This window comes from Dama dama, chromosome 23, assembly GCF_033118175.1.
Source record: "Dama dama isolate Ldn47 chromosome 23, ASM3311817v1, whole genome shotgun sequence".
Classification (NCBI taxonomy): Eukaryota; Metazoa; Chordata; class Mammalia; order Artiodactyla; family Cervidae; genus Dama; species Dama dama.
The window spans coordinates 35,365,958-35,392,174 of NC_083703.1; the positions used below are offsets into that span (position 1 = coordinate 35,365,958).

At 42.5% G+C, this 26,217-nt stretch overlaps 1 protein-coding gene across 12 annotated transcripts in view; it reads right to left on the minus strand.

Annotated features, from left to right (window-relative positions):
- Nucleotides 1-26,217, minus strand: part of SVIL (supervillin) — a 254,119-nt gene that overhangs the window by 161,913 nt on the left and 65,989 nt on the right. For 5 of the 12 annotated variants that reach the window (XM_061126354.1, XM_061126353.1, XM_061126358.1 and 2 more), the window contains one exon: nucleotides 24,372-24,472. Coding sequence is in view for 7 of the 12 variants with exons in the window: in XM_061126359.1 (XP_060982342.1) it covers nucleotides 16,811-16,826 (16 nt within the window). In the remaining 5 variants the exon portion in view is untranslated. Of the gene's footprint in view, nucleotides 1-16,810; nucleotides 16,911-24,371; nucleotides 24,473-26,217 lie in introns of those variants that run through there. The other 7 variants (XM_061126359.1, XM_061126352.1, XM_061126351.1 and 4 more) reach the window with 2 other exon arrangements.

The window sequence follows — 26,217 nt, forward strand, 5'->3', positions numbered from 1 at the left end:
ATCAGTGTATGGCCGTGAGAAAGTGGGACAGAGGTCCTTTGGAACCCACATCCAGCTGCTGTACCCCTCCTCTGGAGGCCAACCACCCCGAGGTGCTTCACCCTAGGGATGAAGTTTAATGCTCAGAAAAAGCACCTAAATCAAATCACACCACAAGAAGAGTTTCTTCATTTTCAGCAAAACTCCAATAATGAAGTGGCTGATTTCATCGCATGCACCTTAATTTCCTGTGTTGGCAAAAAGAGCATATACAGAAACCCCAGCAGGCTTGTAATAGGAGGACAAGTCTTTCTGCTTGCATTATTAGATATGGGGGGGGAGAACAGAACTTAGAACACAGAACACCTACTTCTGTTGTGAATAATAATGGCAAGAGTATTTTATGCAGCTAAGTTCTGATATAAAGAATCCACAGGCCATTTCAAGGCATTCAAGCAGCTCACATCTGTGGAACAGCCACTGCGCAGTGGGTGCTGGGACCCAGGTGCCTCATTGAGCACCCCCTACAGAGGAAGGGGGCCCCAGAACACAGTGTCAGGGTCCCATGGGATAAAGCATGGGCTTAAGTCAAGGCCCCAGAACCCAGGGGCAGAAGGTCAGAGGAGGCTTCTGGGAAAATCTCCTTTGAGATCACTTCCCTGGCAAGCAGGGGAAGGCAGAATATTTCAGGGAGGGGTCCCAGCAAAAAGAGTGGCATGAAAGACCCTGAAGGGGAGGCTGAGGAGCTGGGCTTTAGCCTTTAATCAGTGGGAAACTATGCAAAGTTTGGTTTTGCTTTCCTCTTGGTTTGGCTTCCCTGGTGGCTCAGATGGTAAAGAATCTGCCCGCAAGGTGGGAGACCCGAGTTTAATCCCTGGGTTGGGAAGACCCCTGGAGAAGGGAAAGGCTACCCACTCTGGTAATCTGGCCTGGAGAATTCCATGGACAGAGGAGCCTGGCAAGCTAGTCCATGGGGCCGCAAAGAGTCGGACACGACTGAGCGACTCTCACTCACTCAGTCACTCCTCTTGCTTTAGCAAGGTCATTCTGAAGATCGATAGGACAGCGGAGGACATGAGGCAAAAGGGTGATGCCATCATCCAGGTAAGGGGAAGGGCCAGGGAGGCCCAGGAGGTGTGGGGACAGAAGCATCCATTCAGAGACTGACTCAGCTGTCTTGGTGACCTATAGGGAGAGTGACCATGCAGCTTCCGGCTCAGAGGGAAAAACTGCAGGAAAGTTCCAGATCTGGGAATTTGCCTGGTCACAGGGCAGCTCCCAGATTAGTGTATTAATACTCCTGGCAACAAAGAGCTGCCTCCGGTGGTCGCTCCCACAGCTTTCCATGCAGCCTCTGACCCTGAACGCTGCTGCTCTCTTGGACATCCTTGCAAAAGCCAACAGCCCTCTTCTATGGATATAGTTTCTGAACTGTAAAGTTTTAAACGACCTTAGGTGTTGACAAAGATTTTCATTCCGAATGGAAATTCAAAAATCTTACTTGTTTCTTGTTACCAAGAAACAAGATGTCCTAAAAGTACCAGGAGAGCTATCTGTGTGCCCTGAGTGCAAGAGACGTGAGCTGGGCGCTTTGACTGAATGCTGCTTGGAATAGTGTCCTTGTGGCTCCAGAGTTAGCATTTCCTTGGGGGAAGATGAGAATTGTCCAGGAGGAAACAAGATGAGCAAGCCGCCTCTCTGTGCCCACCTGTGTCACCTTCTCAGAGGAGAGACAAAGATGATTACTCCTGGCAGGACACCCACTACTTGGCTTCCCAAGAGTCCTCCTGGGCTGATGAATAGACGCAGTCCCAACATGCCGAGCTCATGCTGCTTCGCCCCGGGATCGGGAGGATCACTGACACCCTGCAGATTTTCTCAGCAGGAACACCACCAGCATTTTGGCCAGGGCCATGCTCTACCTTACCACATGGACTGTCCCCCATTACAGGGCATTTACAGTTGTGGCCACATCCCCTCAAACACCAGCCATAGTTATCACGAAAACCAGAATCACAACCAAGCATTTCCAAAAGCCCCCAGGGTTGCGGCACTCAGTCTGATTGAGAACCATGGCAGTGTTCACCGATGAGGCTCATCTCTATAAATATTCTGTTTTTCCACCTGATAAAAATAATTACTGCCCCTACTGGTCCATCTGATACAGTATAAAGAAACCATCTTTAAAATAAAGAAATAAAAACAAAGAAAGAAACAATCCTTTTTTCAGCACAAGCAAATCACCAAGCTAAATTACAAACAGACCACAGTTGTCTCCAGAGCTTTACAAGAATAATATGGCATTATTTTCTTGGAGAACAAAAAAAATGAAATACAGCCCCAAACCTAGAAACTAGAGTGAGATTTAAAAAATAAATAAATAAATCCTGAAAAATCAGAGGTTTATAAATTAAACTTAAAGAATCAGAGGACCAAGATAAAGAACCCTCAAAACAAAGACCATCCAAAAGGAACACTGATGATTTATATTGGGCTGGCCACAAAGTTCGTTTGGGTTTTTCCATAAGATGTTACGGGAAAACCCGAACTTTTTGGCCAACCTAATATTTCCACATGGATTAATAATAGGAAAGAAATAAAACTTGACCTTCTGAACTCCACCTCCACACATGTGATACAATGATTGAAGTACTTTGTATTGTGAATATGCTATTAGTTCCAAGGCTTCAAGTGCTTAACGTTTAGACAGGAGTACCTTCTAGACTGTAGGCTGAATTGTTAGTATTAAGCTTTCTGTAACCATAAAGTAAGTTATTTTGCTTTTAATAAAAAAAAAATGCAATCATTCCAAAACCAAAAAACATGCCCAAGGGTACCTACAGAAGTATGCAACGACTAGCACATACTGGCAGGAACATTCCAGTGTTTGACATCTACAAATCCTTCGGAAGCATGCTCAGACAAATGATACTTAAGGAAAAAAAAAAACTGCATTTAGATTTATAGGAAGGGTTGTCACTTACTTCAAATTTCTGTACAATCCTTGTTCCTCTAAGTTAAAGGGGGGAAAAAAATCACACTGTAATTCCTTATTTTTCTAATTAAAAAAATAAAACACGTTATATCCTCTTATTCAGCTTTGGTTGTCCTCAAGTATTCTCTGTGCGTCTCCTTTCAAAGAATACTACTTTCAAATTCTAAACAAAAAGCAAAATATCAAAAGTTAGCCCAAGGAACACTGTACAAAATCAAATACCACAACGCAAACAAGGCAACTGCATCTATCAGAAGTGATGATTCAGAAGAGGATAAATTTAGAATGGTGCTTTCCAAATGGCGTTTGGGTGCCAAATGCAATAAAACAGGTGAAGGCTACATCCCAAAAGTTTCTCTGAAAAAAGATCGCCAAAATATTATCAACAAGTGTCTTCTTTTTGAAGCTGTCGGTCCCTTGGTGTCCTTGATGCTGAACTTCCGCAAGCTGGCCTTGGTGTGGCCATCCATTCCTGGGTAAATCCAAGTAAAACCTGAGGACACTTCAGCCTCTAAGGACGCTGTCAGAAGCAGTGGAGCAATTCCACATGAGACGGGCCTTTTATGGCCTGAACTGGGAGAGCCTTGATCTCAGCTCATCCACCAGAAATAGCTCCTGAAACTCAGAGGGGCCCATCAGCTGTTGCAACAGGCCTGGCCAGTGGCAACCTCAAGTGCAATAAGAATTGTCGCATTGTCTTTCAGCTTGTTTTACAGAGAAACTAAAAATGCAACAGCCATCTCCTGAACAGGCTACAACCATACAGAACTGAATAGGCAAATGCTTTTCTCATGCTAGTCTTCAGATTATAAAAGAACACATAAGCACTGATAAAGCTCAGACACCAACATTCAGAAAGTAACATATGCATACATGTATAAACAATATACTATAAAGGCATATATCTCTTTACAAGTTTACAAGTGGTACGGACATCTGTGGGTTTCTCCCCATTTCCAAAAAGAGAAATTTCCGATAGAAAATGAGTCATCAGAAGAAAGAATTGCCCTGGAAGTAATTTCTCTAAAACAACACAAATGTTTTGTCTTAAAACCAAAGACCATGCTCTGAATGGATGAATCTCGCTTCAGATGGAGCTCAGGTTGTTCAACTCACTCAAAGACCAGAAGAAACTTAACTAAGAAGGGAAAAAAAAGAACTGTCGGCACGATCACTTCTTAAAAGGCTATTTATGTTTTTTTAGGTATTCAAACTAATATTACAACCCTGCTTATAAAAATACTTACAACTATGGGTGTCCTTGTCATTGGGAAGATTAACAGAATGCCTTAATTGTTCATTCTAACTTCAGCATAAAGCATAGAACTCAGAATTCTGTGCTGCTTGGGGGCAGGCACCTGGCTGCTAGTTCTCTGACCCTCCAGCTGCACCAGTCAGCAGAGGCTCCCAGAGCAGGACCTGAATTCCAGTTAGTCATTAACCCTGCAGGACAATGCCTCTTTCTAAACAGTCCTGTGGCCAGGTGAAGAAGGCAGATACCCTGGGCAGCTGTAATGATTAAACACCGGCTTCGTGACTCTTTTGCGCAAGGGTTAAAGATGCTTTGTCCAAAAATTTTTTTAATCACCTCAAGATGACAAAACTTCACAGCATGATTCCTTTCTAATCTCCATCCCCATGGGGCCTCACTTAATTTTTCCTTCAACTAATTTTGCTTTTTACCCTTTTTAAATTTTATTTGACTTTGTTTTATATATTTATATATGCTGCTTTAAAATCCTCCTGGAGCAAGCAGGGTAAAAATAAATAAAAACTTAGGTGAAACTAAACTACTGAGGTCTTTCTTTTAAGAAGAGAGGAGACAATGAATCACTGCTACCACAACGATGCAGGCTTTTTTCCCAAAACAGATTCACTCCCACAAAATAAACATCTAACTTTTGGATGCCTCTGAGGTTATTGTTCTCTGCTGCAACAGAATTGGCCTAGCTCAATGCATTGGAGTCTAATAGATTAATTCTTCTCAAGTGCATCTTTTTTACATGCTTTTTATCTTTGTTCAAAGTCCAGTTAATTCTACCTGTGCAATGTGTTTAAATACTTTTTCTTTTTCCTAACTGCATCCTGAAATTAGGAAACTCTTATCATACACACTTCTTTCCCAAAATATGACAGTATCAGAACTGATATGCATGGCAGCAGATTTAATGATACACCCATGAAGAAAAGTGAATATCACATTTTATAAATTAATATAAGAACTAGACTTAGACCTCTCCAAAATATTTATTTAAAATATTTATAATTATTTCTCATTTGCTATTATTTAATACTAGAATTATAATAACCATATGGTAGTTTATCATTCTTACTAGTGTCAGGCGAGTGTATGCTCCTCAGTTTTTGTCTCGTCACAACAAAGATTTGGAGTGATGGACATTAAAGCCCTTGGCGTGTCACAGCTCTCGGGTCTTGGACAGACCGTGTTATAGCTCTTAGACAAATCAGTGTTACAGCTCTGTTTTATTTAGAAGATAGCAGGAAAACCCATCCTCAAGGCGTGAGGGCACGTCGACCCAAAGAGGCGAAGAGAAGAGTGCCCCTGCGTGCAGGAGACAGCGAGCGAGCTAGCTTTGGCTCCTCTTTTTATATGTTTCTCTGTCCCTGGGCCTGTCCTATGTACATTGGGCCAGCCAGGAGTGCTGTTTGTTCTACCTGAGGTCCTCTCTCTGGGCCTCGGACCTTCCTCTGTTCTATTTTCGCGAGCTTTTCCCTTCCAGGTCTTTTAGCCACCGCCACTTTGGACTCCCTTTCCCTATCTTAACTACCTAACACTAGTCACTTCATTATATCAGCTTTAGCATGACTTTTAATCTGGCTTTTGTGGGCTAATCTAAAAACTATGACTACATGACATTGGTCTTAAGAGAAACTACATTCTATGGAAACTATTTTATAATAATAATGAACATGTGGAAACCAAAATTAAAACACAATGCTTTTACAATCATGACAAAAATAACTTGATACAAACTTAACATATACAGATTCTGCATGCTGAAAATTTTAAAATGCTGATAAAATATAACCAAGGAGACCTTAACAAACAAATACACATATACTCTGTTCATGGGATGGAAGAGTCAACATAGTAAAGATGTCAGTTCTCCCCTAAAATGATCTCTAGATTTAATGTGATCCCTATCAACACGCCAGGGAGAATTTTTGGTAGAAAAAGATAAGCTTATTCTCAAATTTATAGGAAGAGAGGCAGACCTTAGTGTAGCTAAAACAATCTTGAAAAAAAAAGAATAAAATGAGAGTAATCTATCCCATATTAAGCCTTACTAAAAAGCTATAATAATGGATTAGAATAAAGAATCCTGAAATGGACCACACAAATATAACTAATTTTTGACATAAGACACCATTTCAACAAATGGTTCTGGAGCAAATGGACAGACATAGACCAAAATAAACAAACAAAAAAACTCTTACATCTAATCTTCACACCTTATATAAAAATTAGCCAAAGTGAAGCATGAAGTGTAAAATATAAAACTATGTTACTTTTAGGGGGGGTAAAAACAGGAGAAAAACCTTCAGGACCTAGATGAGTTCTTGTTCTCAACACCAAAAGCACTCAGTGTCTTAGACCTGGACTTCCCTGGTGGTCCAGCGGTTAAGAATTGACCTGCCAATGCAGGGGAACACAGGTTCAATCCCTGATCCAGTAAGATCCAACATGCTTCAGGGCAACTAAGCCCATGTGCCACAATTAGAGTCCACGCTCTAGAGCCCATGCTCTGCAACAAGAGAAGCCACCACAATGGGAAGCCAAAGCACCACACCTAGAGAGCAGTTCTGGCTCACTGCAACTAGAGAAAGCCCACGCGCAGAAACAAAGGCCAAGAGCAGCCAATATTAAAATAAATAAATTTTTTAAAAAGAATATAAACCAAAGTAAAAACAAAACACAACTCATAAAACGGAAAAATGATGCATTAGATTCATCACAATGCAAAATCTCTGCTTTTTCAGAAGATCACATTAAGAGGATGAAAAGATATGCTAGGGAATGGGAGAAAATATTTGTGGTTACATATCTGAAAAAGGACAGCTATAAAGAACACAGGAAGAACTCTCAAAATCAATAGCAAAAAAAAAAAAAAAGAACAAAGAAAGAAAAGAAAAAACCCCAATCAGTCCAATTAAAAAACAGGCAAAAGATACAATGAGGCATTTCACCAAAGATGATGAAAGACAGATGGCAAATTTCACGTTGAACATAAAAAGATGTTCAACGCTATTAGCCATTCAAGAATGCAAATTAAAACAGTGAGATATCCTTACACACCTATCAGAATGGCAAACATTAAAAAAAAAAAAAAACTGACTACACTGGCAAGGAGAAACTCAACCACACATCACTGGTGGGGAAATAAAATGGTGCAGCTACTCTGGGAAACAGTTTGGCAGTTTCTTCAAAAACTAAACCTGCCAAACCAAACTACCACATGGCCCGGGAACTGCACTCCTGAACATCTATTCCAGAGAAATGGAAACTTATTTTCATAAAAATCCTGAATACAAATGTTCCTAGTAGCTTTATTCACAATAGACAAAACCTGAAAATGAGCAAGATGTCTTCAATGGATGAACAGCTAAATAAAAACTTGGTGTGGCCATACCATGGAAGTCTGCTCAGAAATAAAATGGAACAATCTACTGATACCTGCAGCAACCTGGAAGAATGTCCAGGGAACTGTGCTGAGTGAAAGAATGCTGATCCCCAAAGTTTAGATGCTGTGGGTTGCACTTCTACAACATTCCCTGAAAGATAACTGTGCAGATGTGGAGGACGTAGCAGAGGCTAGGGCTGGGGGTGACAGGTCTGTGACAGCAGCAAGGACAGTTCTTCCCCTGTTCTACCAACTGCATCAAACCCAGTACCCTGGCGATAATGGTATTTTAGTTACCACTGGGGCTGAATAGGTCAAAAGTACACAGCATTCACTCTCTCTGTAGTAATTCTTACAAGCACATCTGAATCTATTATCTCAAAATTAAAAGTCTAAACATCTTTTAAAAATCTACTTCAAATGAAACTTCCAAATGCAACCCATTTGTAACTGGGTTACTGACCATAATTGTACTCTGAGTAAATCTAAGTGGATTTGCCTGTCATCAATGCCACCCTAAGAAATTCAAATTGGAAACATTTCTTTTCCCTTACAAGATGGAAAGTCATAGTCCTAAGTAAAATATTTCATACAGAAGAAGAAATGGAAAGCATTGCTTTCCAACTGAGCATGTTTATATAGCAGGTTGTCTGGATACTGGAAAGAGCATCTCTAATTCCTGGGCCCTATCTAATAAACAGCAGGATCCCTCCCCTTCATTTTCAGCAGTTCAATCCACTGCTCAACATGATTTTCAAAACCTGATCAACCACTGAGAAACAAGAAAACTATTCAGAGAGGGAGGAGACCTGGCCATCTCAAAATTTCATCCCACTACAAACACAGAAAAATAGGTTTTTAGAGTCAAGAGTTCTATAGTCTTGGAGGTATCATTCTTGAAAATAAAAGGACAAGATCAAAATCTAGCCTTCTGCATGGTGGGACAGGACGTCTGAGGGTCATTCAGTGCTCTTTATCCTCTCAGATGCCAGAACGTTAAACTTAGATCCAAACGCCCTGAATGACCCTCCTGAGAGCCAAACTAATTTGTGCTGGACTTTTGTGCTAGAAAGATGAGCTCCGGGGAAGCCGCGTAATGCAGGTATAAGATGAAGCTTGTCTTCAGTTCCTTGAACGAGGGCTTCCCGAGCCCAGGAATATCCATGCTCCTCCCTCTCTTATCTCCAGCCCCCCAAGTTCCTCCTGCCCACCTCTACCTTCAAGCCGGTGCACACCTTATTTCTCCCTTCGTCATCACTCATCTTCCACAACCACTGTCTCCTCTCCCACCCGACCCCAGTCAGGTTTACAATGGGATTCCAGCTCCCTCCATATCCCAGGAGCTGCTCCCCCAACCATGGGCCCTCCTGGTGGACCTGGCCTCTATATAGTCTGACATTGTCTGCCCATTTCCACAGCCACCAAATCTCTGCTTCTCCCAGAGTGAGTTCTGTAACCCCCTCAGCAGAATTCCGGATGGTGCTGATCCCTGGGAGACAGGAGACAAATGATGCTATGCTCCTCCCCTCCCATCGTGACCCTGGCTCCTGCTTTGCTGGCTGATCACAGCCTCACACCCTCCCTTCCAGCCAGGACCACATCCTGCTGCCTGGAGCTCAGCCTTCCTCCCTGCTTTCTACTTCCTCACCCCTTCTCTCAGCTGCCTCTCGTCAGAACTACTGCAAGAGCCTCCAGCTGCATTTCCCTCCTCAAACTCATCCTCTCCGCTCCTTCCAGAATGTGTATTAAGCAGCCTGACTGACTGCATCACTCTGGGGGGAATCTCCCAACTCGCCCCACCAGCAGTTCTCAGCATGGAATGGGCTCGTGGTGTCTCCCTGGGCAGCCAGTTACTTCTCCTAGATGGAGGCTCATGTGACAAGCTCTGTGAATTTGAGGTTCTTGAAGAGTAAATGTAAGCATGTCCCCACAAGACTCACTTTCACCCTCCTGTAGATATTCATCAGGAAGAGGGGAAAGGGATCAGGTTACACGTGAATCCTGGGGCAATTGCACTTGACTCACAAGAGTCCCTTGGACAGCAAAGAGGTCAGACCAGTCCATTCTAAAGGAAATCAACCCTGAATATTCACTGGAAGGACTGGGGCTGAAGCTGAAGCTCCAATCCTTTGGCCACCCGATGGCGAAGAGCCTACTCATTGGAAAAGACCCCGAAGGGGGGAAAGATTGAGGGCAAGAGGAAAAGGAGTGACAGAGGATGAGATGGTTGGATGGCATCACCAACTCACAGAACATGAGTTTGAGCAAACTCAGGAAGATGGTGAACGACAGGGAAGCCTGGCATGCTGCAGTCCATGGGGTTGCAAAGAGTGGGACACAACTGAGCGACTGAACATCAACAACAGAGATGATCTCGTGGACCACGATCTGCAGTGACTCACGGTGACGGATGTGTGGCTGACAGCTGTGTGATTCGAAAAGGTTGTCATGTCTCGTTCATGACCAACTTCACGTTTGGATATATCCAGGATCCTGTGACACGTGCATACAACATCCATGTGCTGGTGACAAATAGGGGGTTGAGGGTGGCTGGCCTGCTGGATAATTCCAAAGTCCCTACTGTGACTCGGCCCCTCCCATCTCTTCAGTCCTACGTCCCAGCACCCCTCCACCCCAGAGGTGACCACCAGAAACCACACTGACTGGGGTTGCTGATGTGGTTGAGACCAACCACACAGGCTGGTCTCAGAATTCCTTCCCTCCCTTGTCACTTAGAAAATCCCTCATTATCCTTTAAGGCTCAGCTGACTCTACTTCTCGATGAGCCCGTCCTAACATGCTCTGTGAATTCCAGCCTCTAGACTCCTCGTGTCCAAAGGGCAGGGGCCCCATCTGTCTCTGCATCCATGGAATCCAGCAGTGTCCATCATTCTCTACACATAATAAATGTCTGTGACATGCCTTTAGGTCTCTAATTTTAATTCAGCGACATGCTCCTCTTTTTTTTTTCCAGGAGTAACCAATCGATACTGACTACCCCTCTGGAGTTAGAAAGTGACAAGAGTGACAAAGTGGCTCCTCACTGTATAAGCAGGGAATGAAGGAGGTGGAGCCAGCTCATAGGCTTTTGGGCAGAAGCCTCACTGTCCAGTTTTCCCTCTATGAAGCACCTATTTCTGAAGAGAGGAGGACGTCAGAATTTCAGCCAGAACTGTCAGTGCGCAGAAAGTAAAACAAAGTTCTCCGCCTGACTGCTCCTGCCTTCTGCAAAGTTCCGCTTTCTAAATGGCGATGAACTTGAGCAATCAAGAGAAGTATTTGTTTAAGCCGCGCCTTTCCAGGGGTTGAAAACGTAAGCACCAGGGTCTGAAGTCTGTCCTCATTTCTGCTATGATGGGACCAGCCTTGGAATCACTTTCTTTTTCTCCATATAACTTGGGAACTAGACTTGGAATCACTTTCTTTTTCTCCATAAACTTGGGATTTCGACATCTGTGAGTAAAGACCAAAACAAAACCCATCATCTCGTAACACCTACACTAATACACCCCCATGACTCTGAGCTTGGGCTGCCTGGACCATGGACAAATAAATTTTTACTGTGGGTAGATTTTTAAAAAGCAAAAAGGGTTTTTTGTGTGTGTGTGTGGTTAACAGTATTTTTCTTTTTTTATTTATTTTTTTATTTTTTTTTCCCAGTGGGTTTTGTCATACATTGTAACAGTATTTTTCAACCAATAAAGCACCCTCTCCCAGTTAGTCTAAATCAATCAATCAATGTCTGTCTGTCTCTCTCCCTCTCAAAGCTTAGGGAGAGCTTCACTGGTTTGGAGGACAATATTTCAAGCTCCAAGGTCATGTGTAGGTCACTGGCTTGGAACACCAGATGAGCAAGCCAAGCCCTCTCCCCCAGGCTGCAGCTTCAAGAGCGATGGGTGTGGAGCAACGCACAGCAGGAGCAGAACTGCTGGCCTCGTGGTCCAGATGAAATGTGAGTTTGCTGGGAGAGAGGGGGAGGCCTGGCCCGTGTTTTATGAGTCCTGGCTGCGGGCACACAGCCTCTCACAGGGCTGGACCAGCACTGCATTCCTGGACACCACACTCAGAGTCTTGAGAGTAATCGGAGATGTACAGAGTGTGACCTACTCTATTTCGGCTGCTATAGATTTAAAAGTATGGGATTGCTGTCGATTCATCGCATGGCAGAAATGCAGTAATCGGAGGACACTGGCTCAGAGGAATACGATACAGCAGTGCAGGGAGGCGCTTGTACACGGGAGAAGACCCAGAGGCTCTTTCCCTTCCATGAGGGGGCTGACAACACAAAGCGTAGTACCAAAAGGGGTTCCCTTGAGAAATATCGTAAGACATCCCTTATATGTGAAGTCTAAAAAGAAAGAAACAGATGAACCTACCGACAAAACAGAAAGAGACTCACAGACTTAGAGAACAAACTTATGGTCGCCAGTGGGAGGGATGTGGGGAAGGGATAGTTAGGGAGTTTGGGATGGACATGAACACACTGCATATTTAAAATAGATAACCAACAAGGACCTATAGTATGGCACAGGGAACTGTGCTTAATGTTATGGGGCAGCCTGGATGGGAGTTTGGGGAAGAATGGATACATGTGTATGTATGGCTGAGCCCCTTCACTGATTATTAATCGGCTATATCCCAATACAAAATAAAAAATCAAAAAAAGAAGGGGGTTTCCTTGGCTGACTCCAAACAAGACAGAATGGATGGCCCTGACTTCTGCATGAAAACACGACATCCCTGTGGTCCTCCTTGGGATGCTGTGTAAGAGTCCATCTCTGCACCGGGTTACAGGGGAGAACCGGGAGCAACATCCAGGCCCCAGAGATACTCCGAGGACACAAAGAACGGGGCTGCTCACTCTGTAACCATGTCCCCCAGCCTCTGCACACCCCGAGACCCCACGCAGCCCGAGGAGGGGGCACAGTGCGTGTGCTCTGCCAACCACTGGGTTTCCATCATCACGACCATTCTCCTTCTGCTCCAGAAACACAACTCTAAGTGATGGCTGCACACGTCGGCCAACCCACAGAAGCCTAATAAACCTGTAATAAAGCAGAACCACAGTACAATAATTCTATAAAGCTGAACCACTATGCATTGTAGCTTCAAGTGTGTCTGTGGCTCCCACTGGAGATCCTGGCAGCACAGTGGTGGTGACCTCCTACCCTAAGGATAATGCAGACACGGTTGATTTGGGGGCTGGGGTGACGGCATTGAGGAGGGCCCTGTCTGGACGTCTAAGTGTGGGAGAACAGGGTTGGAGGGTGGGGTCCACTGAGTAGGCAACATCGGGGCAGGGCTGGCTGGGGGTTGCGGGTGCATGTGAGTTCAGGAGGAGGAATTTCTGGGGTAGGTACACGATGCTAAAAACAGAAAAGTTTCAAGAAAAGAAAACAAGGGAATGATATGGAGATTCATTGATTAAGTTCTGAAACAGAGTTTACTTTCTGATCGTCCTCATTTCACAGCCTCAGGTGACAACTTGGTCTCAGTCCAGAGGCCAGAGAAGTGCTGGTCTAGGTTGACTCCAAGGTCCGATTTGGTTCTAAAAACTTGAGATTCTGTGACTCTGAGGCAAAGCACTGTCTCTTAGTCATCAGAGAAAAGTGGAGGGAATTATGAGTAAGAAGAGTATAATATAGATGGTGGAAAGGGATCCAAGGACAGATCAAGTGGGTGAGCACCAGGCGTTCCGGAGTGAGAAGTATTTATGAGACAGCAAGACAGGAAATAAAGATAAAAACCCTGGATCACACCTCAGCTCCCTCAAACAGGGACTCACTCGGTCTAGAGCGGACGATCCCTTCAAAGACCTCAAAGTCATCTGCTGGACTTGTTATACCAGCGTGGACTCCTTAGCAGCATCCATGGGGAAAACTCCCCTCGGAGGTTCTATTAGAAATGTCTGGTAACCTCATCTGTGGGATGGAACACACACACTGCATCAGAGCGAAGAGAAGAGAAACATGTTGGCAGATACATCCTCAAAGAATGATGCTTATTTAGGAGTTCTTCCAGGTTCTCCCTGGGACTTCCCTGGTGACTCAGACGGTAAAGTGGCTGCCTATAATGCAGGAGACCCGGGTTCAATCCCTGGGTCAGGAAGATCTCCTGGAGAAGGAAATGACAACCCACTCCAGTATTCTTGCCTGGAAAATCCCATGGATGGAGAAGCCTGGTAGACTACAGTCCATGGGGTCACAAAGATTCGGACACGACTGAGCCACTTGATTTTCCAGGTTCTCCCAAGTCCTTAGCATGGCCCACATTCCCACCTTGGTGCCCTGGGAATGTGAATTCCACCAGGACAAAGATTTTTGTCTGTTGTGTAGACGATTTCATTTCTAGTACCCCAGAACAGTGCCTCACTCACTTCAGTCACTCAGTCATGTCTGACACTTTGTGACCCCATGGACTGCAACACACCAGGCTTCTCTGCCATCACCAACTGAATGGCAAGCCACTTCGGTATTCTTGCCTTGAGAACCCCATGAACAGTATGGAAAAAAAACAGTGCCTAGCTGGTAAAGAATCCTCCTGCAATGCGGGGAGACCTGGGTTAAATCCCTGGGTTGGGAAGATCCCCTGGAAAGGGAAAGGCTACCCACTCCAGTATTCTGGCCTGGAGAATTCCATGGACTAGTTCATGGGGTCGCAAAGAGTTGGACATGACTGAGTGACTTTCACTTTCAAGACACAGTAAAAGCTCAATAAACGTTTGTTGGAGGAAAGGGATGAATAATATCTATTTTACAGGGAAAGTACCAGACAGAGTTTTTTTTAAAAGTAAAAAAGTTTTTTCGTTACCCCTCACTGCTCCCCCTGCAGTCCCTAGTCTGTGATCACAGTCCTGCTCGCTTCAACAAGATAGTTTCACAAGCCTGAATTAGTTCACCTCCTTTCCACATACCAAAATCTTTGGGGAAGAGTTTCCTTATTAGATGAGGGCTGATTTCCCTGCAGGGCTTCCTGGCAAAGGCCTCAGTGCATTCTGATCTTTTAGCATCACTTATGCAAATCCATGGCACCTGGACTCCCCGCACCGGGAGGCCTGGCTTGCAGGCCTTTTTGTAAGCTAATTGCATGGTGAGCCCTTAAGACAGGACCGCTTTCCCCACCGAGTCACACTCCTAACTGGGCCCTCCCTAAATATTTTCTGCTGATGGCCAAGTGGGCAAGCTTGGCCTTTTTCTCCCTAGAAACACGATCCTGCTTTCTATACCAACAAGTATTAATTCAAATCCCCAGTGGGCAGTCCAGGATATGAAAATTACAGTAATCTAATCTTGTAGAGGAAGATGCATGAATCATCATTACACGGTCTGACAAAGAGCTAAGTGATTAATCCCAGGCTGCACAGAGGCTGGGGTCCATAGCCACGGCTTCCTGGGGGCTACAAACCAAACAAGGGGACCCACCCAGCAAACATCAGAGAGAACAGCATGGTGTTCCTCCCAAGGGCACATGCTGGAAGTCTCCTCATTGTTTGGAAAATTCTGTGACTGAGGGGCCAGAGGAGCTGCAACCTGGGGCTCAAAACTCTTATCTTCTAATTCCAAGTGTCAACTGCTTAGGCTCTGAGGTTTAATTTTAAGTAGAAACTGGGAGGTTTGCAGAATAATGGCTTCTCAGCAAGTGACTGGAAACCCTAATGGTCTCCAGGGAAAACAAAAGACTATGGCCAGGACAAGACAGGCCACTAACCAGGATGTACTCTGCACCACATCACAGGAATCTACCTCGCTGAAGGAAGGTCCTGACCTTGTCCTGAAACTTTCAGAAAGAACACTGGAGCTCCCAGCTTCCACCCAGAAACCACAGCCCCAACACCCTGGGAAACTTGGTCAGGGCGCCCGCAGCCCTGAACCATCACTCCACTTTCTTTCCCCCGCTCCCCTCACTTTTTCTCTTACACAGCTGTGTTCAATTTTCGGTCCTTGGGGTTTTTAAAGGAACATTTATTCTAGGGCCAGGATTCTCCAGTTTTATGGTTATACAACTCCCTCCCAGGGCCAAAGAATGTTTGAAAAGCCTAAACCCGGCAGAGAGAGTTAGTAATAGTATCCAAATGAAAGTGAAAAGTCCAGACTTGTTCCAATTTCGATTCAGCCGCTTACTTGATTATATTGTACCTTCTGTTTGCCCTTCAAGACGCTTGCTACCTACTGTTTGTAAGTCAGAATATAAGTAGGGTGTATATATGTCTGTGTGCATGCATGTCTTTGTGTCTATGAGGGCATGTGTGTGTCTCTGTCTTTGTGTATATATGTCTCTGTGTATGTTTGTGTGTCTGGGACCAGGTAAGGTACAGAGAAGTCCAAAAGTGTATTTATATTCTTCCACAGTTACTGTTTCCTACTTGACGGTAAATTTTATTTGAAATAAGACATTCATCATAAATTGGATTGAATAAAAGATCACAAAGAATGATGCCTGAAGGATTTTTATGGGCTTGTTTATTTTTCCTGCAGAGAGAGCCAGACAGTACTAGGTTTTTGGTAGTAGGACAGCAGTTTTTTTTGTTTTTTTTTTTAAAGAACCCTAGTTTTTACTTAAACAGTCAAACTAGTGGCATTGTTAGCTAAAATGCCCAAAGCTAAGTACATTATCAACATTCAAAAAGCAGAGCCCACTCCCCTCACCAAACACGTACAAACATACACACCACCACCCCCCCCAACCCCACCAAGAAAAGAGCACAAGGCCCCTAAGAGGCTTCTAAAATGCAGCCAAAAGGAGTAATCTCAGAAAATCCAGAAGTCCTTACCTGGCTTCTCCTCTCTTCCTGTTACCTAGAGTCCCAAACCTCAGAGAAATCTGCCCAAAGGCTCTGTCTACACAGGTTCAGGAACATCCCCCCCTCCCCTTTTTTTTTTTGGTCCGCTGGTCTCCCAAGGGCCAGCCGCTGGCTTCATACACACCCCACCTCCCCAGTCTGATGGACAAAGCAAAGTTCAGTCTCCCGGGCTGAGGTCTGTGACACAGCACACACCACCCCCATGAGAGGTCTGGCTGCGGCCCAAGGCAAACAAGATGATTTTGAGAAACAAAGTTATTTGCACAGACCCACCCTTGCGCAGAGAAAATGGAATCAGTTTTCCTCCATGGATGGATCTGAAATGCTGTCAGTAGCACCTGCTAAATACAGTCCGGTCCCCTGCAAACGATTATAAGACACCTGGACACTAACCTTGAGACCTGAGCATGATGAGGGACCAGGGCAGACTGCTCTCAGGGGCCGCGGTGAGCAGGGCACACCAAGACTTTCTCTTTTGACCGGCTTCTCTCGCTCTTTTAAGATCAAGATAATCACAGTGCCCTTTAGCCTGGCCTTGTAGGCAAAATGACAGGTTAAGGTTCAAATGATTCCTTCCAGATAACCAGACTCTTATAGTCCCATAAGTAGAAGTTAGTAGAGCTCTCTAAACCCAGGGCAGAGGACAGCTGGAAAAAAAAAAAAAAGATTCTGGACTCATGGTTTCTTTGAAGCTGGTGATTTCCTCAAGTAGGGCAAACTCCTGATAGTGATTTCTCATAATAATTAAAAACCCTGTGGATCTGTGCTTGAGAACAAAGATGCTTCTTTCAGAAGAAGATTGTTTTCATGAAAGTAACCCTGAAAAATTCTTCCCTCAAAATCCTGAAACCACATGCCCTCTACATGCACAAGGAAATACAACCAAACAACAATAGCCACATCAAAACAAGTTTTCAAACCACACTTACAAGGAAAAAGTCCTTACAAGAAGGCTTTTAGCAGAGCTTGAAAGACCAGCGTATTTTCTCATATCACGTCAAACCAGTTAGGAAACACTGGGTTTTAAAACTAAGGTTTTATGATCAGCCACTTACATTCCATATAAGAAAAGGCAGATATGTGAGCTGAGAGAGGTCAGATACAACTTTCAAAATCCGACTTACCAAGGTGTGCAGGGCTGCGCGCGTGCACGCGCACACACACGCGCGCGCACACACACACTCCTTATAAAAAAGAAAACAAACACCACTTGGGGCTCATCCAAAATGCACAGTCTTTAATCATGGTCTCAAGACATGATGTTTGCCCAAAACATCCAAAGTGCTTAACAGCCTAAGGAGTAGTTCAAGTTCTCAAGAGAAGTTTGTTACTTGAAGGGCCATGTGTCTTAAACAGTTGCTTTCACACAATCTACATGAATAAAGCAGCATTGGGGAAAGAATGCACTGATGCAAATGGTAAGACCCATGGTTCATACACCTTTGAGGCTTTCTAGCTCTAGTGATTTGTGTACAAGGATGACCTGCCTGGAAATACACTCATTCTTCACCCCCAAAAGGCCAGCTGCCCATGTGGCATTCCTATAAATAGGCTTATAAAACTGTACCAAACTCAGACATTCCTAGGTGCACCTTTTGAGAAAATCACCCTATTCCCTCCACCTCACTTCAGGATCGGCTGTAGTCTTGGGAGCCCCAAAGTTGGGATCCACTGATGTCTGAAGAGCCGTGAGGCAGTGATGTAGGAACAGCCAGGACTTTGCTCTAAAAAGACCTACATGGCCTCTATTAACAAAAGCTTGTAGGATGTCTTTTCTTTTTAATCTGATTTCAAATGAAGATTATTTGTTTTTAACTTTCTTAATTTTTTATTGAAGTATAGTTGATTTACCATGTTAGGTTAGTTTCTGGTTACAGCAAAGTGATTCAGTTATACATATATATATATATATATATATATATATATATATATATCCTTTTTCAGATTCTTTTCCATTATAGGTTATTATAAGATATTGAATATAGTTTCCTGTGCTATACAGTATAGCCTTGTTGGTTATCTATTTTATATATAGTAGTTTGTACCTGTTAATCTCTAATTCGCAATTTATCCCACCCCCTTTTCCCCTTCGGTAACCATAAGTTTGTTTTTTATGTCTGTGAGTCTATTTCTCTTTGCAAATAAGTTCCTTTGTATCATTTTTTTTAGATTCCACACATAAGTGATATCATATGATACTTGTCTTTCTCAGACTTACTTCACTTACTATGATATTCTCTAGGGCCACTCATGTTGCTGCAAATAGCAATATTTCATTCTTTTTTATGGCAGAGTAATATTCTGTTGTATATATGTACCATATCTTCTTTATCCACTCATCTGTCGATGAACATTTAAGATGTTTTAATGTCTTGGCAAATTGTAAATAGTGCTGCTATGAACAATGGGATGCATGTATCTTTTCACAGGAGAGTTTTTGTCTTTTCCAGATATATGCCCAGAAATTGGAGTGTTCAATCATATAGTAGCTCTTGCTGTTGCTCAGTTGCTCTATTTTTAGTTTTTTAAGGAACTTTCACACTGCTTTCCAAAGTGACTGTACTGATTTACATTCCCACCAACAGTGTTGGAGGGTTCCCTTTTCTCCACACCTTCTCCAGCTCAAATAAAAATCTTTTAAACAATTCAACCTAAACTTCAAAAAAATCATGTCAATAAAGTCCTTCTCTCAGCTTTCTCCCAATCAAAATAATAAAAGAAAATCAAAATCATCAGAGGACCCTCCTCTGGACTCCAGCCCAGCACCACCCTCCTGCCCCACCTCTACCTACAATGGGCAATGTCCCAGATATAGGACTCACACCCATAAGAGTTGGCCCCATGGAAGAGATGACCTCAAACCCTACCAGCGCTTGGCATTTCAGCCAAGCAGGAAATGATCCAGGAGCAACTTCCCCCACAGTGTGGCTCATCAGAATTTCTAGAAACAGCTGCCTCATGGCTTCCACTGCTTTTCTGCACACCCCTTCTCAATCCACTCTGGTCTGGGGTCCCCACCTCTGAACTACCCTCATCCTGGTCACCTGGGCTCGAGGACCCCACCCTCTCCCACTTCCTGCCTCCCTGGCTGGCTGCCTCTCCTCTACCCCATCCCACCCTGAGCCTCTTTAACAAACTCTTTCTCTCTGTTGTCATCCTTTCAGATGAACTTACTTGTTACCTAAAACCCATCTATAGTCAGAGTTGCTCCTCAGAGTTCTGGTGTCACGTTCAACTATCTACTTAATACCTCTTCTGGATATTCGACAGGTACCTCAAACTTTTTATATCCACAACAGAAACCTTAAGTCTCAAAGCTGGCCTTCCTCATGAACAAACAAATGCAAAAAGAAAAACAAAGAAAACCCTCCTCCGCCCAGTCTTTCCTCTCCTTCTCAGAAGTTGCCAGGATTTGGGGGTCATGCTTTCTGCCCTCCTAGTCCTCACTCCCCAAATCTCAACTGTCACCAGTGTTGACAGCTGTACCTCCAAGAAACATTCTTTTTTCTTATATACAGCAGCTTTATTTATACATAATTCACACACCATACAATTCACCAGTTTAAAGTGTACTAGTCAATGGTTTTTAGTATATTTGTGGAGCTGTACAACCATTATCAAATCAGTTTTAGACTGATTGTCATCACCCGCAAAGGAAACCACATACCCATCAGCAGTCACTCTCAATTTCCCCTACAACAATCCAGTCTTGGGCAGCCATTAATCTACTTTATGTCTCTACAGATTTGCCTGTTCTGGAAACTTCATATAAATGGAATCATATAATACACAGTCATTTGTGTCTGGTTTCTTTCAGCAAGTATATTTCCAATACTCATCTTTGTCATAGGATGTATCAGTATTCCCCTTTATAGTCAAATGGCATCCTATCATATGAATATACAACATTTTGTTTGTTCATCAGTTAATGGACATTTGGATTGTTTTCATTCTTTGGCAGTTGTGTATAATACTGCCATAAGATGCAAACTATTACATATAGGATGGACAAATGACAGGGTCCTACTGTATAGCACAGGGAACTATATTTAATATCTTGTGATAAACCATAATGAAAAGAATATAAAAAAGTATATATATGTATAACTGAATCTTTTTGCTTTATAGGAGAAATTAACCAAACATTGTAAATCAACTATATTTCAATAAAATTTAAAAAGTAATACTGCTATGTTATGTTTTTGTATAGAAAAATGCTTTCATTTCTATTGGGCATACACCTAGGAGTGGATATGGTGGGTTATAACGTAAAATCTATGTTTAACTATGTTAAGAACTGCCAAACTGCTTTCCAAAGCAGCTTCTTGGGAAAGATTCTGCATTCCTACCAGCCACGTATGAGAGTTCTAATTTCTCCATGTCCTCACCAACACTTGTTACTTTCCATCTTTCATAGAGGGTAGGAAGCAGTATCTCCTTCTGGTTTTGGCTTATATTTCCGTGATGGCTGGTGATATTGAAAGTTTTCTCATGTGCTTATTGGCCATTTACATATCTTTGCCTGTTTCAGATAGTTGCCCATTTTTGAAGTAGGTTATCGTTCTATTCTTGAATTATAATGTAAGAGTTCTTATAAATTGTAGATACAAGTATGTTATTAGGTTACATGATTTGCAAGTATTTTCTCTCATTCTGTAGGTTTTTTCACTCTCTTGAGAGTGTCTTTTAATCCCAAAAGTTTTTAATTTGGTTGAAATCCAACTTACCTATTTTCCTTTTGTCACTTACACTTTTGGTGTTATGTCTTAAAAAATTAATTGCCTAGCCCAAGGTCATGAAGATTAACACTCATGTTGTCTTCTAAGAACGATGTAGTTTTAGCTCTTACATTAAAAATTTTGATTCATTTTGAGTTAATTTTTATACACAGTGTAAGGTAGGATCCAACTTCATTCTTTTGTGTGTTGATATTCAGTTGTCCTAGACTATTGAAGACACTATCTGCCAATGAACTGTCTTGGCACGACTGTCAAAAATCAATTACCATAAATGTAGGAGTTTATTTCTAGTCTATCAATTCCATGCCAAAAATTAATATGTCTATCCTTATGCCAGAACCATTGTCTTGAGTACTGTAGAGCTTTGTATTAAGTCTTGAAATCAGGAAGGGTGAGTCTTCTAATTCTGCTTTTTTTTTCAAGATTGTTTTAGCTATTCTGGGTCTCTTAAACTTCTCTATGAATTTTAGGGTCAGTTTGTTGTTTTCTGCAAGAATTCATCTGAGATTTTGATAGAGACTGCATTGAATCTATAGATCAATTTAGGCAGTATTGTTTTCATAATATTAAGTCTTCTGATCTGTGAACATGGGATTTTTTTCCATTTATTTGGGACTTTAAATTTTGTTCAATATTTTGTAGCTTTATGAGCATGTTTTATATTTCTTTAATTACATTTATACCTAAGTACAGGCACACCTTGTTCTATTGTGCTTTACTGCACTTTGCAGATACTGCATTTTTTTTTTTTAATGCTAAGTGAAGGTTTGTGGCAACCCTTTGTTGAGCAAGTCTATCAGAACCATTTTTCCAACCGCATTTGCTCACAATGTCTCTGTGCCACATTTTGGTAATTATTGCAGTATCTCAAATTTTTTCATTATTATATTTGTTATTGTGATCTGTGATCAGTGACCTTTAATGTTACTATTGCAAAATGATAATGACTTGCTAAAGGCTCCAATGATGGTATTTTTTAGCAATAAAGCATTTTAAAATTAAGGCATGTACACTGTTCCATTAGACATAATGCTCTTGTATCCCACAACCTTTCTGAAGCTGATCTAGATCTCAGGTGGAAAACTTTCAGTCCTCTACAATTAAGTATGAAGTTAGCTGTGGGGTTCTCACAGGTGCTCTTTTTAGGCTGAAGAAGTCTGCTTCGACCCTAGTTTGTTGTTGTTTACTTTATTTAATCTTAAAGAGGTGTTAGAATTTGTGAACCAAATTAGTATGCACGACACATGTCCAAATTTCTCTGCATGAGACCGCTGTCTTTGCTGTTCATTTGCTAAGTTGTGTCCGACTCTGCAATCCCATAGACTGCAGCATGCCAGGCAGGCTCCTCTGTCCTCCACTATCTCCTGGAATTTGCTCAGATTTGTGTCCACTGAATCCGTGATGCTATCTAACCATCTCATCCTCTGCCTCATCCCCTTCTCCTTGTGCCTGAGACAGGCCCGTGTGCAACTGTGTTTGCTCCCTGTTCCGTCTCCACAGCTCAGTCTGCTCCTCTTCACGGGTCTCTGCCTCAAGGCAGAGCTGGACCGCCCTATTCCAAGTCCCCACCATCACTGCCTCCTCCCCAGACACATGTCACACAACTTTCAACACACTCAGCCATTATCCTTCATTGTGATCACACTTGCATAAGGTTTAGTATTTGCCAGCACGGATTCATTGTTTTAATCCTCACAACAACCTCACTAGGTAGATGCTATTATCACCATTTTATAGATGTCAACATTGAAAGAGAGGTCAAGTGTCTTATTGAAGTTCATGCGGTTTGTAAGTGGCGTACTTAGGATTCAAACCCAGGCCCCTCACTCCTGAGACCATTCTGTTAAACATCTGCTATATTAACATGTATGTGTGGAATCTAAAAAATGGTACAGATGAACCCATTTGCAAAGCAGAAATAGAGACACAGATGTAGGGAACAAATGTACAGACACCAAGGGGGGAAGGAGTGGTGGAATGAACTGGGAGACGGGGACTGACATATATACACTATTATATTTACACTATATATAAAATAGGTAACTAAGGAGAACCTACTATAGCACAGGGAGCACTACTCAATGTTCTATGATGACTTAAATGGGAAGGAAATCCAAAAAAGAGGGAATATATGTATACATATAACTGATTCACTTTGCTGCATAGCAGAAATGAACACAACATTGTAAAGCAACTATACTCCAGTTTTTAAAAAAATTTTTAAAAGAGGAAAAAATAATTGCTCTTGTTTGCTTCTTATCTTGCTATCTATACACAAACCCTGCTGATCTCATTTACTGCTGTATTTTTAGCGTCTAACACAGACACAGCAGGTGTTAATACATACTTAATGAACACATAAACATTGGACTTCTGATGCCATATAAGAAGAACTCCACGGGACTCCCGTGAGCCTTGCCAACCACATGCCCATGGAGGGTCACAAGACTCATCCATTTCTGCGACTCTTCAGGAAGGAAGGTTACTGAATGTTTTTCAAACTCACTGTAGCACAGACACATCTTCACGGCCCTGTCCCCAGTGCATTAACAGCCTAGAGAAGTGTGTTCCATGGAACACATTTTGAGAAATCTTGCCCCCGAGCAACAGGGCAGACAGCACAGTCCCCAGAAAGATGCTTCTGTTGCCCTTGCAGTGCCTGGCCCTGCTCTCCTCTAAAGAGTCTTCACTCAGGGACTTGCCCGGTGGTCCAGTGGTTGGGACTTTGCTTTCCAATGCAGGGGGTGCAGGTTCAAATCCTGGTCGGGGAGCTAAGATCCACATGCCTCAAGGCCAAAGAAACAAAACATTAAACGGAAGCAATATTGTAACAAATTCAATAAAGACTTAAAAAAAAAAATAGACACACACTAAAAGTCTAACTCAGAGTCCATAAAACCTTTGTCATGTACAGAGCCCAGTTCAAAAAGGAAAGCCCAATATATTAAGCTCAGCTTTTCTTTCACACACTGGAACGCACGGCTACTGGGGCAACAGACTTTCCCAATTTGTCAGAATGGTTCTCCCCCTGGATGTTCATGGTCCCATAACTTATCACTGAGATACCTTCACTTTTCTCAGAGCTCTGGTTTGTTGAATGTGATTGAAAGAAACTCACCCTTCACAATGTCCTTTACCGCATTCTCAGAATTTCAAGCAAAACCAATGATGTGTATATAACCTTAGTAAAGTTCTATTTCTCTTTCAATACTGACCATAACGCTGATGTTTAAATCATAGCTTCAGATGAAGAATGACTTCAAAATCTTCCCGTCTCAGCTCTCCCAGTCTTCCAGCTCATCTACTTGAATTCTTCCTGCAAGAGGAGCAAGAAAAGTTTCTACTCTGAAAGCTAAGAAAGAAAGCAGCCAACAACATAAGAACCACACATGTATGAGCAAGGCAAAGTACATGGCTGTGATTCATTTTCTGCTTCTAAAGAGGTTTTCTCCTTTCAATTATTCATCTACAGTGGTGATTACAAATTATAGGCAATGGTTAGAGTATCTTTTTAAAGCTCTTATTAAAAACACTCAATTAAAAATACATTCTTTGGAGAGTTACCATACAATCCAGTGATTCCACTCCTAGGCGTATATCTGGAGAAAACTCTAATTTGAAAAGACACATGAATCCTGATATTCATAGCAGCACTATTTATGATAGTCAGGACATAGAAACAAACTAAGTGTCCACTGACAGATGAATGGATAAAGAAGATGTGGTATATATACAGTGGAATACTCCTCAGCTAGAAAAAGAATGAAGTAAGGACATGCAACATGGATGGTAAAGTGAGTAAAGTCGCTCAGTAGTATCCGACTCTTTGTGACCCCATGGGCTATACAGTCCATGGAATTCTCCAGGTCAGAATACTGGAGTGGGTAGCCTTTCCCTTCCCCAGGGGATCTTCCCAACCCAGGGATCGAACCAGGGTCTCCTGCATTGCAGGCGATTCTTTACCAACTATCAGGGAAGCCCTAATACATGTAAAGCACTTAAAAAAGTCCTTCACAATTACCTTGCAAAGTACTATTCTTATCCCCATTTTACAGACAAGGAATCTAGGCAGAGAGGTGAGAAATAGCCGGCCCAACATAATTCAGCTGGTTTTAAATGCCAAAGCCAGATTAGAATCCAAACTCCAACCAATTCCTTCTTTTAACCATTAAACTACTTCTCTTTGTCCTCTCTATTCAGAAACTTGTTTCTCTGAAGTAGGATCCTTTTCTCTCCACTTCTTTCTGTTCCATCTCTTTATCACTGGGTTCCTGCACTAACTTGCTATGTAGCACCCAAACCTCCATGTTTTTTCATTCTTTTCTTTTTAGTCATTAATATTACCTGACTAATCTTTTCAAACATGCTGTTCCTACCCTGAAGCCCTTTAAGGGACAAACTGTTTGCAGTTCCCAAGAATTCATCCTGCCTACTCCTCTTTACTTCCCACACAATCTTGTCTGTCAGGCTAGTTGGTCTCCCTCCTTGTCCTGTCACCTTGCCTTCCTTCACACTGTACTTGGAATAACGTGCATTCTCCCGTCTACCTAAGTGTTTTCCTCTGAGACCTACTTCCTTCGAGGCTGCAATTTTTGCACAATATCAATACTTCTACGATCTTTCATACAACTTAGTACTGGTCACTTGTGTCTCACATGCACATATTTCTATTCTTTTTTGTGGGGAGAGTTCACCACTTAACCTTTCTCTATGTTCCTACCACCCTGCTTCCTAACCCACAGTACCCTAAAACATGGATGGACCTAGAGATTATTATACTAAGTGAACAAAGTTACAAAGTGGAAGACAAATACCATATGATGACACTTACATATAGAACCTAAAAAATGATACAAGTGATCTTATTTACAATAGACCTTATTTAAATAGAACTTATTTACATAAGTTTGTAGAAAACAAACATGGTTATTAAAGGGGAAAGGTCGAGGGGAGGGATAAATTAGGAGTTTGGGATTAACATATACACACCACTATACATAAAATAGATAAGAAGACCTAACTGTATGGCACAGGGAACTATTCTCAGTATCTGGTAATAAC